At 38.7% G+C, this 13501-nt stretch overlaps 1 protein-coding gene across 12 annotated transcripts in view; it reads right to left on the bottom strand.

The window, feature by feature from the left end:
- The window catches only part of WDSUB1 (WD repeat, sterile alpha motif and U-box domain containing 1), a 46875-nt gene that overhangs the window by 32813 nt on the left and 561 nt on the right, over nucleotides 1-13501 (bottom strand). For 5 of the 12 annotated variants that reach the window (XR_014557694.1, XR_014557695.1, XM_083710752.1 and 2 more), the window contains exons 2-6: nucleotides 11791-11897; nucleotides 9869-10284; nucleotides 8230-8414; nucleotides 2858-2950; nucleotides 298-391 (exon numbers count right to left, since the gene is read on the bottom strand). Coding sequence is in view for 9 of the 12 variants with exons in the window: in XM_083710752.1 (XP_083566878.1) it covers nucleotides 298-391; nucleotides 2858-2950; nucleotides 8230-8414; nucleotides 9869-10266 (770 nt within the window). In the remaining 3 variants the exon portion in view is untranslated. Of the gene's footprint in view, nucleotides 1-297; nucleotides 392-2857; nucleotides 2951-8229; nucleotides 8415-9868; nucleotides 10285-11790; nucleotides 11898-13046; nucleotides 13407-13501 lie in introns of those variants that run through there. The other 7 variants (XR_014557696.1, XM_083710745.1, XM_083710748.1 and 4 more) reach the window with 5 other exon arrangements.

Below are 13501 nucleotides of genomic sequence, written 5' to 3' on the forward strand. Positions count from 1 at the left end.
GTATAAATGCTACACATTGAGAATGGCAAGTTCCATTATTTTAAATAGTGCATGTCCTGAAAATGTGGCACATGTTAAAATGAACTCAGGGACACCATGCAGACCCATACATTTTCATAAAGTGATACTGTAGCCATTATGACATCATATATAGGCCCATCTTCATTAATTTGGAATGGATTTTAAATTATATAGGAAGCTTCTTTATAATTACAGACACAAATAAACTAAGAAAACAAGTAAACAGAGCACAACGAATGTAAAACTGAATCATAAAAATGAAACAAATATTCTTACCCAGAGACTAAAATCTGTCCATCGCAGGAAAATGCACAAGCCAGAACTGGGGCAGTGTGTCCTTTTAATGTATATTTACATTTCAGTTCAAGGCCTATACATTTAAAAATGAACATAATTTTAAAATTCAAGTTTGGCAAGGTTGTCATTTGATACTACCATTCACCCAGCCTTTAAATATGAAACTACTTAAAATTATGACAGCTTGGCTATGTTCTGTGTCTTGACCCACATACCTGGACAAGCAACAAGTCTCCCCTCCAGGAAGGAAACAGTACATTTTAAGAAGGGCAGCCTTTTATTCCAACTTTAATACCAGATTTCATTCACCCAAAAGGATCTGACACCCCTGTGAGGTAGGACAGAAGGAACAAATAGAGGCACGCATATGTGCTGGCTTGGCAGTCTAACCCCACACCATAGGGAAAATGCTAGCAGGAACCTAAAATTATTCCTCATTAACAAAAATTCTCTTATTTAATTCTCCAGAATTAATGGCTGAGGTACATTAGCAAGCTCTAGGGCTGGGTTAGTACACACAGAGAGGGGGCATGTTCATCACCTAAGGAAATATGACATATCCAGAAGACATGCGAGAGCATTATTATGCCTGTAACACTTCACATTTTCCATTAAAAAGGTAGCTAAACAAATTGTAAAGGCCATTATTTGTGACTAAGGTCTCACAAGTTTCCACAGTATCACAGAGTATACAAAGATTCACTCAACTGGGTTTTACTATTACAGTGGTTTTGCTTGGAACAATATTTATTTCACTGTATCCATGGTTTAAAGACTGACGAATATACAATATTCAGGTATTTATTTCTAGGGGAAAACACTGTAAAAGTCCACATCAAAGGTGTCAAAACAGTAAAGTTTAATAGTCTCCCACATTGCAATTCTAGAAACTACTAACACTGTTCACTAAATTACTGTGGAATATTTTATTGCTTCATGTTTTAAAGCCACAAGACACCCAGTTTTATGGTATGAAAATCATATTGTGCTATCAGAATATTAACAATATGCAAATATTTGCAGAGCTCAGTACATTTCAATATGCTGGAAGAAAAGAAAGCAGGAACGTATGGGATATATGGGGCAGACTGCAAAGCTACATTAGCAACAACCCAAACAATCCTTTGTTTAGCTGAATGTGTTTCAATATATTGCACAAAGCCATTCAAATCTTTGCTTCAAGAACTTCCTCGCTTTCCACTGTGTTATGACAAGATTTATGCTTTTCAGCATAGCTTTTATACGTAAACCATGGTTATACACATGCTATAAATCTAATGTTTATGCAACATATAAAAAGCTGTTTTAATATATGAAAACATATTGAAGAAAGCTTTTTAGACTCAAATTATCTTCATACAATATGAAACAACAGAATAGACATCGTGCACTGAACAATGACTATTATGCTACTCAATCAGTCATTGTACATGGTGCAGCATTTACACACAGCTTTAGAAAAGACCTCCTTGTTTTTAACCTGCTAACCCTGTTTTACTGTTTTCATTGCTTCTTACTGCTTTCGGTGTATGATATTATTTTGTACCTTTATATCACTGTAAGCTGCCCTGAGCGCTGTGGCTACAGTGGAAGGGTGTTGAATACAGTAGAAGCAAACTCCCTTTACTTAAGGAAATGTATACTTAGCATTGGTTTTTTTCCAGGTAAACAGCCAGAATTGTAACCTGCAATCCATGCTGGATGAATTGGGGAGTGGGCTCTACCAACATAGAGGCCCCTGCTGTACCCACTAAAAGTGTGGCAGTAATCAATCACAGTAAGGCCCCCAAATGGGACATTATGGGGGAAGCAATGGAGCTACTGAACCCAAAGCCAGCTTGTTTCCTGGAGAGGAGCATAATATGGCTGCCCCTCCTCCACTTGCTGGAATGAGAAGCAGGGCTTCAGACACAGAGTCACACTTCAGTTCCATCCAACTACTCCCAGTCAGTGCTTCAATTGCTCCTAGGGCACTCATTGTTCACTAGAAAGTGACTTTCCACTGTTTGGGAAGTGCCCTTTTTTCCTTTTTGCTTTGTGCGTATAGTAGCCTCCATCATAACTCTAATTACAGAGCCAAAGTCACCTGTGGCTACCCTACACTAAGCAGGGAGTTGGACTAGATGTCCTTCAAGGTCCCTTCCAATGCTCTCATTCTATGTGGTTTCCAGTTGGATACTTGTAACTAGGAATGGCAGCTTCATTTGCATTGACGGCATGCATCTATTCCACTCAGACAGACAAATCTGTAACTCAGGTCAGCTACTGAGATGCAAGTCTGTGGTGAAGCTAGAACTAACCACAGGATACCATACCATATCAATGTTGCCTAATGGCATGGCCCTTAATAGCAGTAATTTCCCAGCATTTTGGTGCTTGAGTGAACATGGAAATCCCATAACACAGCATGTTAAACTGATGTTTTTTGTTAACTGAATGTTTCTTACTGTTTGAGCAGAAACCAATTTAAAAGCAAAACAGTATGAAAGCTAGCAATTTAGTGTAAGAAGATTATTATTATTATTATTATTATACATACCTGTATGATCAGCGAGTGAAATAAGCCATATCTTAATTGTGCTGTCCTGACCAGAAGATGCCATTAGGAAATAGTTAACATCTTGCTTATTACCTGATTAAAAATATTTTTTAAAAAAATGTATTAGAAACATAACAAAGCAAGCAAGATTTCATATTTTAAAAAATTAATGTCTACATGTAAATTGGACACACACAATTAGAATTTCTTTAAAATGTTTCCTAGGTATTGATAAAAAATATGTCCTAAAACTTCTGTATATATGTACCATTACTATGATCCTAAAGTCTGCTTTAGGATGCTCTTAGAAAATTGTATATGAATATGCAAATTGTATATGAATAATTGTATATGAATTGTATATGAATATGCAAAATCTGTATGGAGAATATGGAGAGTTCCTTTGTTGTGCCCATCTCAAGACATACCAACTGCTTGCCCATAATCATGTGGGTTCAGCATATCTTCAGAAACTTCACCCATATAACTTCCCAGCCTCCACACATACACTATTAACATTGCACACAAATGGACATACTACATGGTAAGGAACAAGTAGATGTCCTTCACCCCAATCCTAACCATTGTCACTTAGAAATAACTTCTGGTTTTAATGAGGCTTGTTTCCATATATGCATGATTCCTGAACAGTTTCTGAGAATTTGAAGTTACAGAGACCAGTGCAACTGAGGACTGCCATCAACTGGGAGGATTGCCTGGAAGGAAAGCAGAGCTACCTAACAGCAAAGGGTTATTGCAATAGCCCTATAGCTACTGTAGAAAAATAGGTCTGGAGCACACAATGAGTGGCATTCAACTAAGGTTGATTTGGAGTAGACCTGTTGAAATTAACAGACTTTCTTAGTCACGTTCATTAATTTCAATGATCCTCCTCTGAGTAAAACTTAGTTGGGTACCACTCAGTAGTTTCAGTGTGGTGGGATGGGAATCACCTCTGTAGGTTAAAATGTCCCAGGAATTTGTACAGAGTTGCAACTAGAGAGAGATTACTGTTTATTTTTAAATATTCCTCAGAAAGTCTGTAATACAAACAGACTTCATTCCAGTAATCCCCCATGGGAAATAACTCTTAGCTTCAAAACAAATTAGAAAGCAGCTAAAACTGGGATGCTTAGGCTATATTATGCACACTTTTCATTATCAGTACTCAAATTGCTGTGACTAGCCCTATTCTGCAGATTTTCTTGTCACTTCTGGAATCAATTTGCAACCCACCCTTTCTTCACTTCTGATTTTTTCAGAGGATATTTGACCATAAACAAAACAGGATTTCACAAGTGAACCACAACAAATTTGACATGAAAAGAAGAAAGAGTTATTTATAGAACACATTAAATTCTAAAAAGCCAATTAGTAAACAACTGCAGGGAAAGGAGAAGATTTGCTGTAGCTGGCAAGATGGAAAAATGAAGAATAGCTTTTAGTAGTTTTCCCAAAAGGTGAGAAAAACACATCTCTAGTGAGTGCATCACTGTCAAAATCAAAGGCAAAAATATATATAATGACTGTATACACGTCAAGCAAAAAGCAAGAAATTCCTATCAACAGAAAATGGAGATCCAAGAGAAAATTGTCTCAAATAAATCTGTCTATTATTATACAGGGATTCTTAGCTACAATAAAAATAATAAATCAGATATTTACAACACAAGTCTTCAAACAAATATAATGAAACATGATAAAGAGAATATAACTGACTTACAAAGCAGTCAAATGGATATGGTACCAATGGGAAGGAAATAAACTACATCAGTTCTAGAGGTGTACCATGGTTTCATGCCAATCATATGCATGCCAGTGGGCTCTGGATCGCACAGATCCAAGGCTGCCCCCACTCCACCAGAAACCTGATGGTAGTATATCTAAGCCTGCAGAGCTTTCTGTGGGTGAAATGGGGGGCATCATGTAGCATAAATGCCTTTCTGTTGAATGGCCTCCCTCTTCAGTAGCAGAGCAGGATTTGCACTGCCATTACAATTGCAGACTTACTATAGCTTCCCAAATAGTATTTTAAAGCAATAAAAATATTCCTCTTCTAGGAAAGATAGTTGGGTAGAATATGTACTTAATATAATTTAAATACTATGGGGAAACTGTCTAAATTGAAAATAATATAAAAGAATTATCTTTGTATTACTTTGAATCAAAAGTTTAAATACAAGTTCAGTTTTGTGAGTTGTATACTAAGTAGCATTTTGCGCAACTTCCACTCACGCCATAGAACTTCCCCCCTTCTCCTCTCCCTAGATATGCATACCCTCCAACATTTCCCTGATTATTATTATTATTATTATTATTATTATTATTATTATTATTATTATTATTATTATTATTATTATTATTGTATCCCACCCATCTGACTGGGTTGCTCCAGCCACTCTGGGCAGCTTCCAACATATATAAAAACATAATAATACATTAAACTTTAAAAAAAAAACTTCTCTATACAGAGGGGTCTTCAGATGTCTTCTAAAGATTGCATAGTTACTTATCTGCTTGGCTTGGGGGTCACATAACTCTATACCCACAAGCATTTCTCTGATGAAAATAGGGATATCCTAAGGAAAAGCAGGACATGTAAATCCGGGACTGTTCCTGGAAAATAGGAACACTAGTGGGTCTGGATATGTTCTGGGGTTTCCAACTCTCTGGAGCAGATTTGAGGGTGGTACACAGTGTGCATGCAGGGAAGAGGGGGAAGTCCCATTGCACAAGCAGATGTCATTCCGCTTGTGCATTTATTTACTTGAATAACACCTTATATGTTTTTAACACATTGATAACCACTGCATTTATGAAATTAATAACTGGTAAATATGCCAACAATTCTATTAGCATTATTTTAGATTGTAAGAACAACTATAAAACTTTACACAATGACAAAAGCAATCCTTTGTAAAATAACAGAATATCAAAGCTGAAATCTGATGCAAACTACCTGGAAGTATATCCCGCAGATGCAATGAGACTGAGGGCCAAACTAGATAGAATAATACTTTTATTTAATCCTGGGTGAGGGGAGCAATTTGCATTAGGACTACAACACATGATGAGCGGAGGCTTATTCCTTTCCTCACCATTTATGCATCACACACAAAAGTAGTTGCTCAGAGCTGGGTCAGGCAGCAGCCTGATCCAATGCCTTGAGAACAGGCAGATTCATTTCATTGCTATATAAAAGCACTGCCTCTAGTCTTCCCAACAAGAAGGAGGAGGGGGTGTAATCTAGACAGGGTCCACTTTACACCAATTTACCACCATTTCAATATGATCTAAAACAGGATATATGCAAACTTCACTTGTAGTAAGTTCAATTTCTATGTTAGATCCCATGATAAACTGCCAACATTTTTAAACAGTAATAGTATGAATATTGAAGTAGAAACTAATGAAGCGTTCTCAAGGTTCAAATCAGATGGGAGATTAAGGAATTCACCTTAAAGTATCTTAAACATCCTAGAGTTTATGATTTTCTATTTCTTTGTTCTACGTAGCACCCACTACAGGAAACAGAACCTTTAAGATTTCCAGGATGTTGTAACCAGAGGCAGCCCCTCTCTTCCTTACATCCACACTCTTCTATGCCAATGCCTCATCTCAGTGTTTGTTTTTGTAAGGCTTCTAAAAGGGTACACACAACTAAACTTTACACTGAGTATTAAGTATTACACTGAGTATTAAGGAGTATTCACGGAGAATCCAGATTGCACCATACTTTTTTGTGTACAGACTGGGTACAGTACCTGTTATGTTTATTTAAAAAAAGCCCCAAGAAGGTTGGTATCCACTCTAATCCCTGAAACCCTGGCTCACAATGAACACTTGAATTGTTTCTCCATCACCCACCCTCTCTAGCAGGCATAGGTAAACTCGGCCCTCCAGATGTTTTTTGGGACTACAACTCCCATCATCCCTAGCTAACAGGACCAGTAGTCAGGGATGATGGGAATTGTAGTCTCAAAATGTCTGGAGGGCCAAGTTTGCCTATGCCTGTTCTCTTGTATAGGTAAATCTCTGAATTCTTCTCTCTCTCTTTTCCTAGGTTCTTTGATTTATTAACCTAATCCTCTGTGCTACCCCTCACATTGCCCAAACCCCAGAATGACACTTACTATAGTCTTAAACATGAGTATATTCAGGATCACTTAATACAGGTAAGTTATGGCTAAAATAAGTATTTGTAATTATAAAACACATTGGTGAAAATTCCAACTAAAAAACAAAACAGACCAAGCAAGATTCAAGTCAACTTATTCCTGCATTAACTTCAAGTTCTATCAGGGCACTACAGCTTGCAGCATTTTTTTAAATATGGCAGATGGCATTCTTCCACAGAAGAGTGTTTCAAAAAAATAAAAAATAAAGGAAAGGTTCTAGCAATCATGAATTTCAATATGTTATTAATACCACAAAGGTTCACAAAAGGTTCCAGTGTCAGGAGATGCAGCTTCTGTACTCTTGTGTCATTTAATCTCAATATACTAGTATACAATGTTGCAGCTTTGCAACACAAACACACACCTCTCAGAAGTAAGTTCAGTGGGCCTTACTCCCAAGCATGCCTACATAAGACTGCAATCAGGGAGAGCAATCTAACATGGGGTTGCGGGGAGAACAGAATATGATGAATCTCCTTTCCTATGCCATGTTGGGCTCATGCCAGTAGGGCAGAAAGAGTGGCGGCAGTATTCCCCCCTTTTTTATTCTGTTTCTCAGCCGCCCCCTTAAAGCAATTCCCTTCTCACTGGAATCTAAACTGTGCCAGCTACAGAGCTGGTATAATTTGTCCCTCGTTCCAGGAGCGTGTTGGGGGAGCAAGAGAGTTCTTCTGACATGCCCTCAAAATGCCTCCTCTTCACATCCCTACTCTCCCCGAAGTCTAAGATGCAACACCAAATAGGAATTGAATGAACTTTCTGAATTCTCACAGAGGAGACATGCTGTGTTAGATCTCCCTCTTTGGTGGGAGACATCTCTCTCCAGCCTCAGAGACACAGAGAAATCCAATTGATTTGTTGGCTTCTGGGATGCTCTCCCAGGAACCAGACGACTGCAACGTTAATGTTGAGATAGATGACACTAAACTTGAGCACTATGAGAAATTCCATAAATTCTTATAATAATTCTTCTTATCACATTCTTTCACACATGGTCCAGTTCTCCAGAGCTTCCCAGACATCTCCTGCCTACCCCCATTATCATGCCTAGCAAAAGGGGAACTGAAGAGAAAGGGGAACACTCTGAAGCATCAATACCACAGGCCTCGATGGCAAAACCAATTTGCATGAGAGGTAGGGCTGGAGAAGAAAAAATATATTAAAAGGATGTATTTAAATATCAAGTTAACTAACCAGAAGCCAGCTTTGAAGAAAAGTCACAGCAGGTGACTCCAAGATCATGAGCTTTCTCATTATACAAGCACTTCATTGTCTCATCCCAAACAGTTAAATCTCCACATGATGATCCAGTCACAAAGAAACTTGCATCAGGAGCAAATGCACAGGCTACCAAAGAGCCATCTTTAACACTGCCAGATCTGAAAGACAAGAATAAAGGATCATGAACTTCGGAAGTGCGAATCACATGAAATATTACAAGCCTGATAAAGTAAGATAAGCATGAATTAAACCAATTCTGAAAAGGAGAATATAAACAATCTAATGCAAAGCAATTTTGCTGGCAACTCATGCACCTACAAAGGCACAGATAAATCATCTAACTACAAAATATCAAGACCTGCCTGTTGTCTATTTACTTGCAGCAGGGTATAGCTGTGTTTAGCTGCAACATTAAACTATGATTTAGTATTACAAGAATGAGCTTCACTTAGCCTTGAGCTTGCTTCACCTTTCTTCTCTCCTCCTCAGGTACAGCTGGAAGGACTTTGGAAGCTTCAACTTCAGTTTTAAATCAAACAATTTAGCATGTTGTCTGTTTAACATGCTGTTTAATCCTGGCTACAGCTAAATGAGACAAGCGAACTTTATAAACTATGGTTTGAAATTGTCCTCATTCAAGAAATCATACCTAAGACTAACTAAGGAGTCAGGTAACATAGCAAGTTGTGGTTAATCTAAACAAAAGGGAAAACTTCCTAATTCTTATTTGGACATGCATCAGAAGAGAAGGAGGAAGCATGCAAGTGTGAGGCTTACTGTGGTTTGTTCTCATAATGCTGAACCAAGGTTTATCATTATATCTAAACAAGATCACTGAATCACATGAGCTATAGAAGAAAGCTGATCATTCTTTAATATATTAATTGCGTAATAAAAATAGATTCAAGCTAAATGCCAACTACATAAATGCATTATTCCAAAATGCAGAATTTCTAGCAATTTATATTTTAATGGGACCCATAAGCACCAGAAGGTACTGAGACTTGTGGATTTAGAAACAAACTACAAAACAGTATAGCATGAAAGCAGCTGAGGGGAAGACCAAGGAATCCGAGATGGTTTTTTGATTTATACAGAACTTACACCTAATATTTTAATAATAACTACATCAAACTGGTGCTAAAAATTAGAAACACTTTCCCAAGTTCTGGCTCTGCTAGCCCTCACAAAAAACAAAAAACCTGTTGCTCTGTGAATTTCAGTGTCTCATCAATAAACACAATGGGATGCTTATTGTAATTGTTCCGGTTCAGGATATCTAAATTGCTATTTAAGGAAAGTAAGTTATCACCATTTTTATTAACAGAAATTATACCGACTTCATCTTTACTACTGTAGAATACAGGCTAATAGCTTCCTCCAAAGACAGAGAAGAATCTAAAAGTACTTTAAGAATGTAAAATTTGTGTGATGTCTGTCAAGTTCAGAGGTGACTCAACTCTGACCCTCCAGATGTTGTTGGACTACAGTGTGCATCATCCCTAACTATTACCTAAGCAGGCTGTGGCTGAAAAGAGTTGTAGTCCAGCAACATCTGGAAGGCCACAGGTTAGCTACTCCTTTTCTAGTTACTGGGGCCTGACGTACTCACCGGTATACTTTAAAAGACTGAACATTCCAAAGATTTACACTTCCATCAGCGGCTCCTGAAACCAAGTACGTGGAATTAGGGGAAAATCGACAAATTCTTACAGGATGCCTACAGGGGTGCTCCAGCACTGCCAGTTTCAGTCCATTCTGAGTTTCCCACAGAACTGTGTTGCCGTCCGTAGAACATGAAGCTAAAAGGTTTCCAAAAGGAGAGAAGCAGCAGCAGTGAACAGCATATGTGTGGCCTCTTAGTGGTGAGTAAGGAAGTTCATCAAAACTACTTAAAGAATACAGACGGATAGATTTATCCAGGGAACATGTTGCCAAATAAGAAGAAGAGAAGGCACAGTAGTTGACATCATCACTATGATCTGTCAAGGTGCAAATTAACTTCACCATTTGGTCATATAAAGTGACCTGAAATAAAGAAGAAAAAATTATAAGCATTCATAAATGTCTAGATTATGTTCCTCTTTATTATCAGATATTATGATTAGAAGGTAAATATTTATCTTTACCACAAAAAAATCAAAAAGATGAAGATACAAACCACTTTAAAAATTGTATTTTACAGCCCAAGGAATCTTGAAGATGTGACTCCAAAAGGCGCACAGCATAAATCGTATTTCCTAAATGTAGACACTGTCACCAATGCAGAATATTTATTTGCAAAGACACCCTTGTTCTTGGGACTGCAGTGCAGAAAAGAAACTCACTCCTGCCCTATCCATGGGCCGCTGATACCACCTGCCTCCAAGGAGGAACACCACAGCAAAAGGAAGACCAGCTGGGTCCCATTTATCAAGCAGAGAAGGAGCAGCTGATAGCAACTTACTTTCCCCTCCAGGAAAAAAACATTCAGCTCCAACTTCCAGTTGCCATGAGATTACAGAACAGAAGGAAAGCACACTTTGGATCTATCTAAGGCAGTGTCTCCCAAACTTGGGTCTCCAGCTTTTTTGGACTACAACCACCATCATTCCTAGCTAGCAGTACTAGTGATCAGGGATGATGGGAATTGAACTTTAAAAAAACAGCTGGAGACCCAAGTTTGGGAAACACTGATCTAAGGGCTGCTGGGTTATGCATTTGTACTACCTGCCTAGATCAGATCGTATTGCTGAGAGTATGAAATTTCAAGAGCTGGTAACTGAATTTGCTTGCCTTCCTCCTCATTCATTTTGTATCATGTAGGGATAGCAGAAAATTCCACTCTAAGCAGACAAAGGAGCAGAAATTGCAGCCGTCTGCATGTTTGTGGTCAGGAACACATATTAGGCATGTGAATATGATCAGTATTGACTATTTATTTTTTAGCCTGGAAATGATAATTAACGACTGTGTCCACCCCTCCCCCCATTTTCTGTAATTTTGTCTCCATCAAAATAAATTGCCTTTACACTGAAACAGTGTGGAATTATGTAATTAAAGACTTCATTAAGGACATGTTTATTTACATTAAATTCAACCATAACAGACAGTAACATGAATAATATAGTTTTTGGCAGAAGCTGAACTGTTCTTCCTCAAGCCAATTTCTCATTCTGAGTGAGATGTGCCATGATTAAATGCTGCAGCCACACCAAAATCCTTCCACATAAAAACCTAGACTCAAGGGAAAAGGATTCTTTCCTACCCAGCCTTCTTCCTCACATACTAGTCCCCCCTGCCCCTTTTTTTGTATGAAAGAGTGTTTAATCAGGTGAGTCCCTCCCACTTACATTCCTAAATGGTACTGTCTAAAAATAACTAGGTCTTCTCTCAGTTCTGTATTTGTAGAAGTGGGAATAATATTGAGCCACTTTACAGGAATGCTGCAAGTAGAATTGAAGTTATGGCTGTACACAATTCTACAATTTTTATTTTAAAAGAGTCTAAAATAATGAACAGTAGCACAAAAAGAACAGCTTTAATCTTCAATACCTGTGACAATAAATGGAATCCTCTAAGCAGCTGGAGTACACACACTTCTTAAATAATTCTTAAATATTTGCTTGGATTCTTCTGGTATGTTAGTCACAGAAGCCTTGCTGGAATAATAAAAATAGCATAAACATTCAAAACAAATTATGGCTCATGTACCTTACCCAGTTGTACATATACTCAGCATGTGTTCCACACGTCTTGTATGTCTGATGAAATTGTACAGTCATTTATCATCAATTATTTAGATGGCACAGTAATACCGATCAAACTTGAAAACCAGAATACCAAACTCTGATGAGTACTTATCAGACCACCTGATTATGAATACTGACTGTTTCAGCTATTATCCATATGGAATCATTTACATCTACCTACCATTTAAAGAACTTTACCTGTGACTAAAGTTGTTTTTTAAGCCCAGTCCTATGAATGTTGACAAAGTAAGTCTTGAAGCTAAGAAAACTTGCTAGCCTAGGAGGTAAATGAAATGGAACTCTGAGAACTTAACTGTTGTGTAAACATACTTAGGTTTGCACTGCCTAAGCCTCTCTCCTCCTCCGTTATGTTACAGGAGCCATGTGCTTTGAAATTACTATTACAAAACAGAAAACCATTTCTGTAACTGTAAGGAATATATGATAAGACCCTGAAACACATTTAAGTAAGGTTACCAGTAAGATTTTTTCAATGAATTCAGGGACACTCTTCAACTTCAGTAGGGATGATAGGATTTTGTCAAGGGCTGATTTGTAAATCTGGGGACTGTCCCGGTAACCTTACATTAAAGGTAACTTTGTAAGATTATTTCCATATACCACAGAGAGAAAAAGACAAAAAGATAGTACTGAGTTCCATATATTGTGCATATGATAGTTTGTATGGATGGATGCAAATTTAGAAATAAATTACAATTCAAGCAGAAATACACATCCCACCACAGTGGGGGAAGACTGACTGCTCCCCCTCAACCTGCTGTCTGGGTTTTAAGTGCTGAGGCGCAACTTTTTTACAGCCAAATCCTAACCCTATCTACTCAGAAGGAAATCCTACTGAATTTCCGTGGGAATAAGTGGGGCCAGGACTGCAGCCTATGATTTCCACTTGTCACAATCTCAAGCGACAAAACTTTGTGCCGTTGTGGTAAAGCGTTACTAGTGTCCTCATTTCAGGAATATGCGGGGTGTTTTCCATTCTACATTTTGAGCTCCTTAACAAGCGTGCTTTATGCGAACTGGCTATTTGTTCTCACCAACCTTGAGCACCTGTGACGCGCGCTGATACTCAAATCAACTTCTTTATATTCAGTATATGTATCAGTCAGCGGCGCGACCCCAATAGAAACATTACCGCGCACCCCCCTCCAAAAAAACCCAACACCTGGAGCCTGACTGGCCAGGCTTTGAGAGGGCTCAAAATAGCCATCCGTTTGAGAGGAGCCCCGTCCCCGAGACTCTGAGGCGCAAACCTCCGTCTCCCCCTCTCCCAGGCAGTGGGGGGCGTAGAAGACGAGAGTGAAGCGACGCCTGCCTAACGCCCCCTAACAGCTCCGAGGGGAATCAAAGAGGCGACGCCTGCGCAAACGACGCCAGGCTTCTCCCCCCCACACACACCCCGCTGCTCCCCGTCATTACGCCGCGCGCGCAGCCACCCGCCCGCCTGCCCGCCTTTTCAAACTTGAGCGTTCGGTGGCGGCGGTTGGAAGTTGCCC

The sequence above is a fragment of the Podarcis gaigeae genome, assembly GCF_964106915.1.
Source record: "Podarcis gaigeae genome assembly, chromosome: 1".
In the NCBI taxonomy this organism is placed as follows: Eukaryota; Metazoa; Chordata; class Lepidosauria; order Squamata; family Lacertidae; genus Podarcis; species Podarcis gaigeae.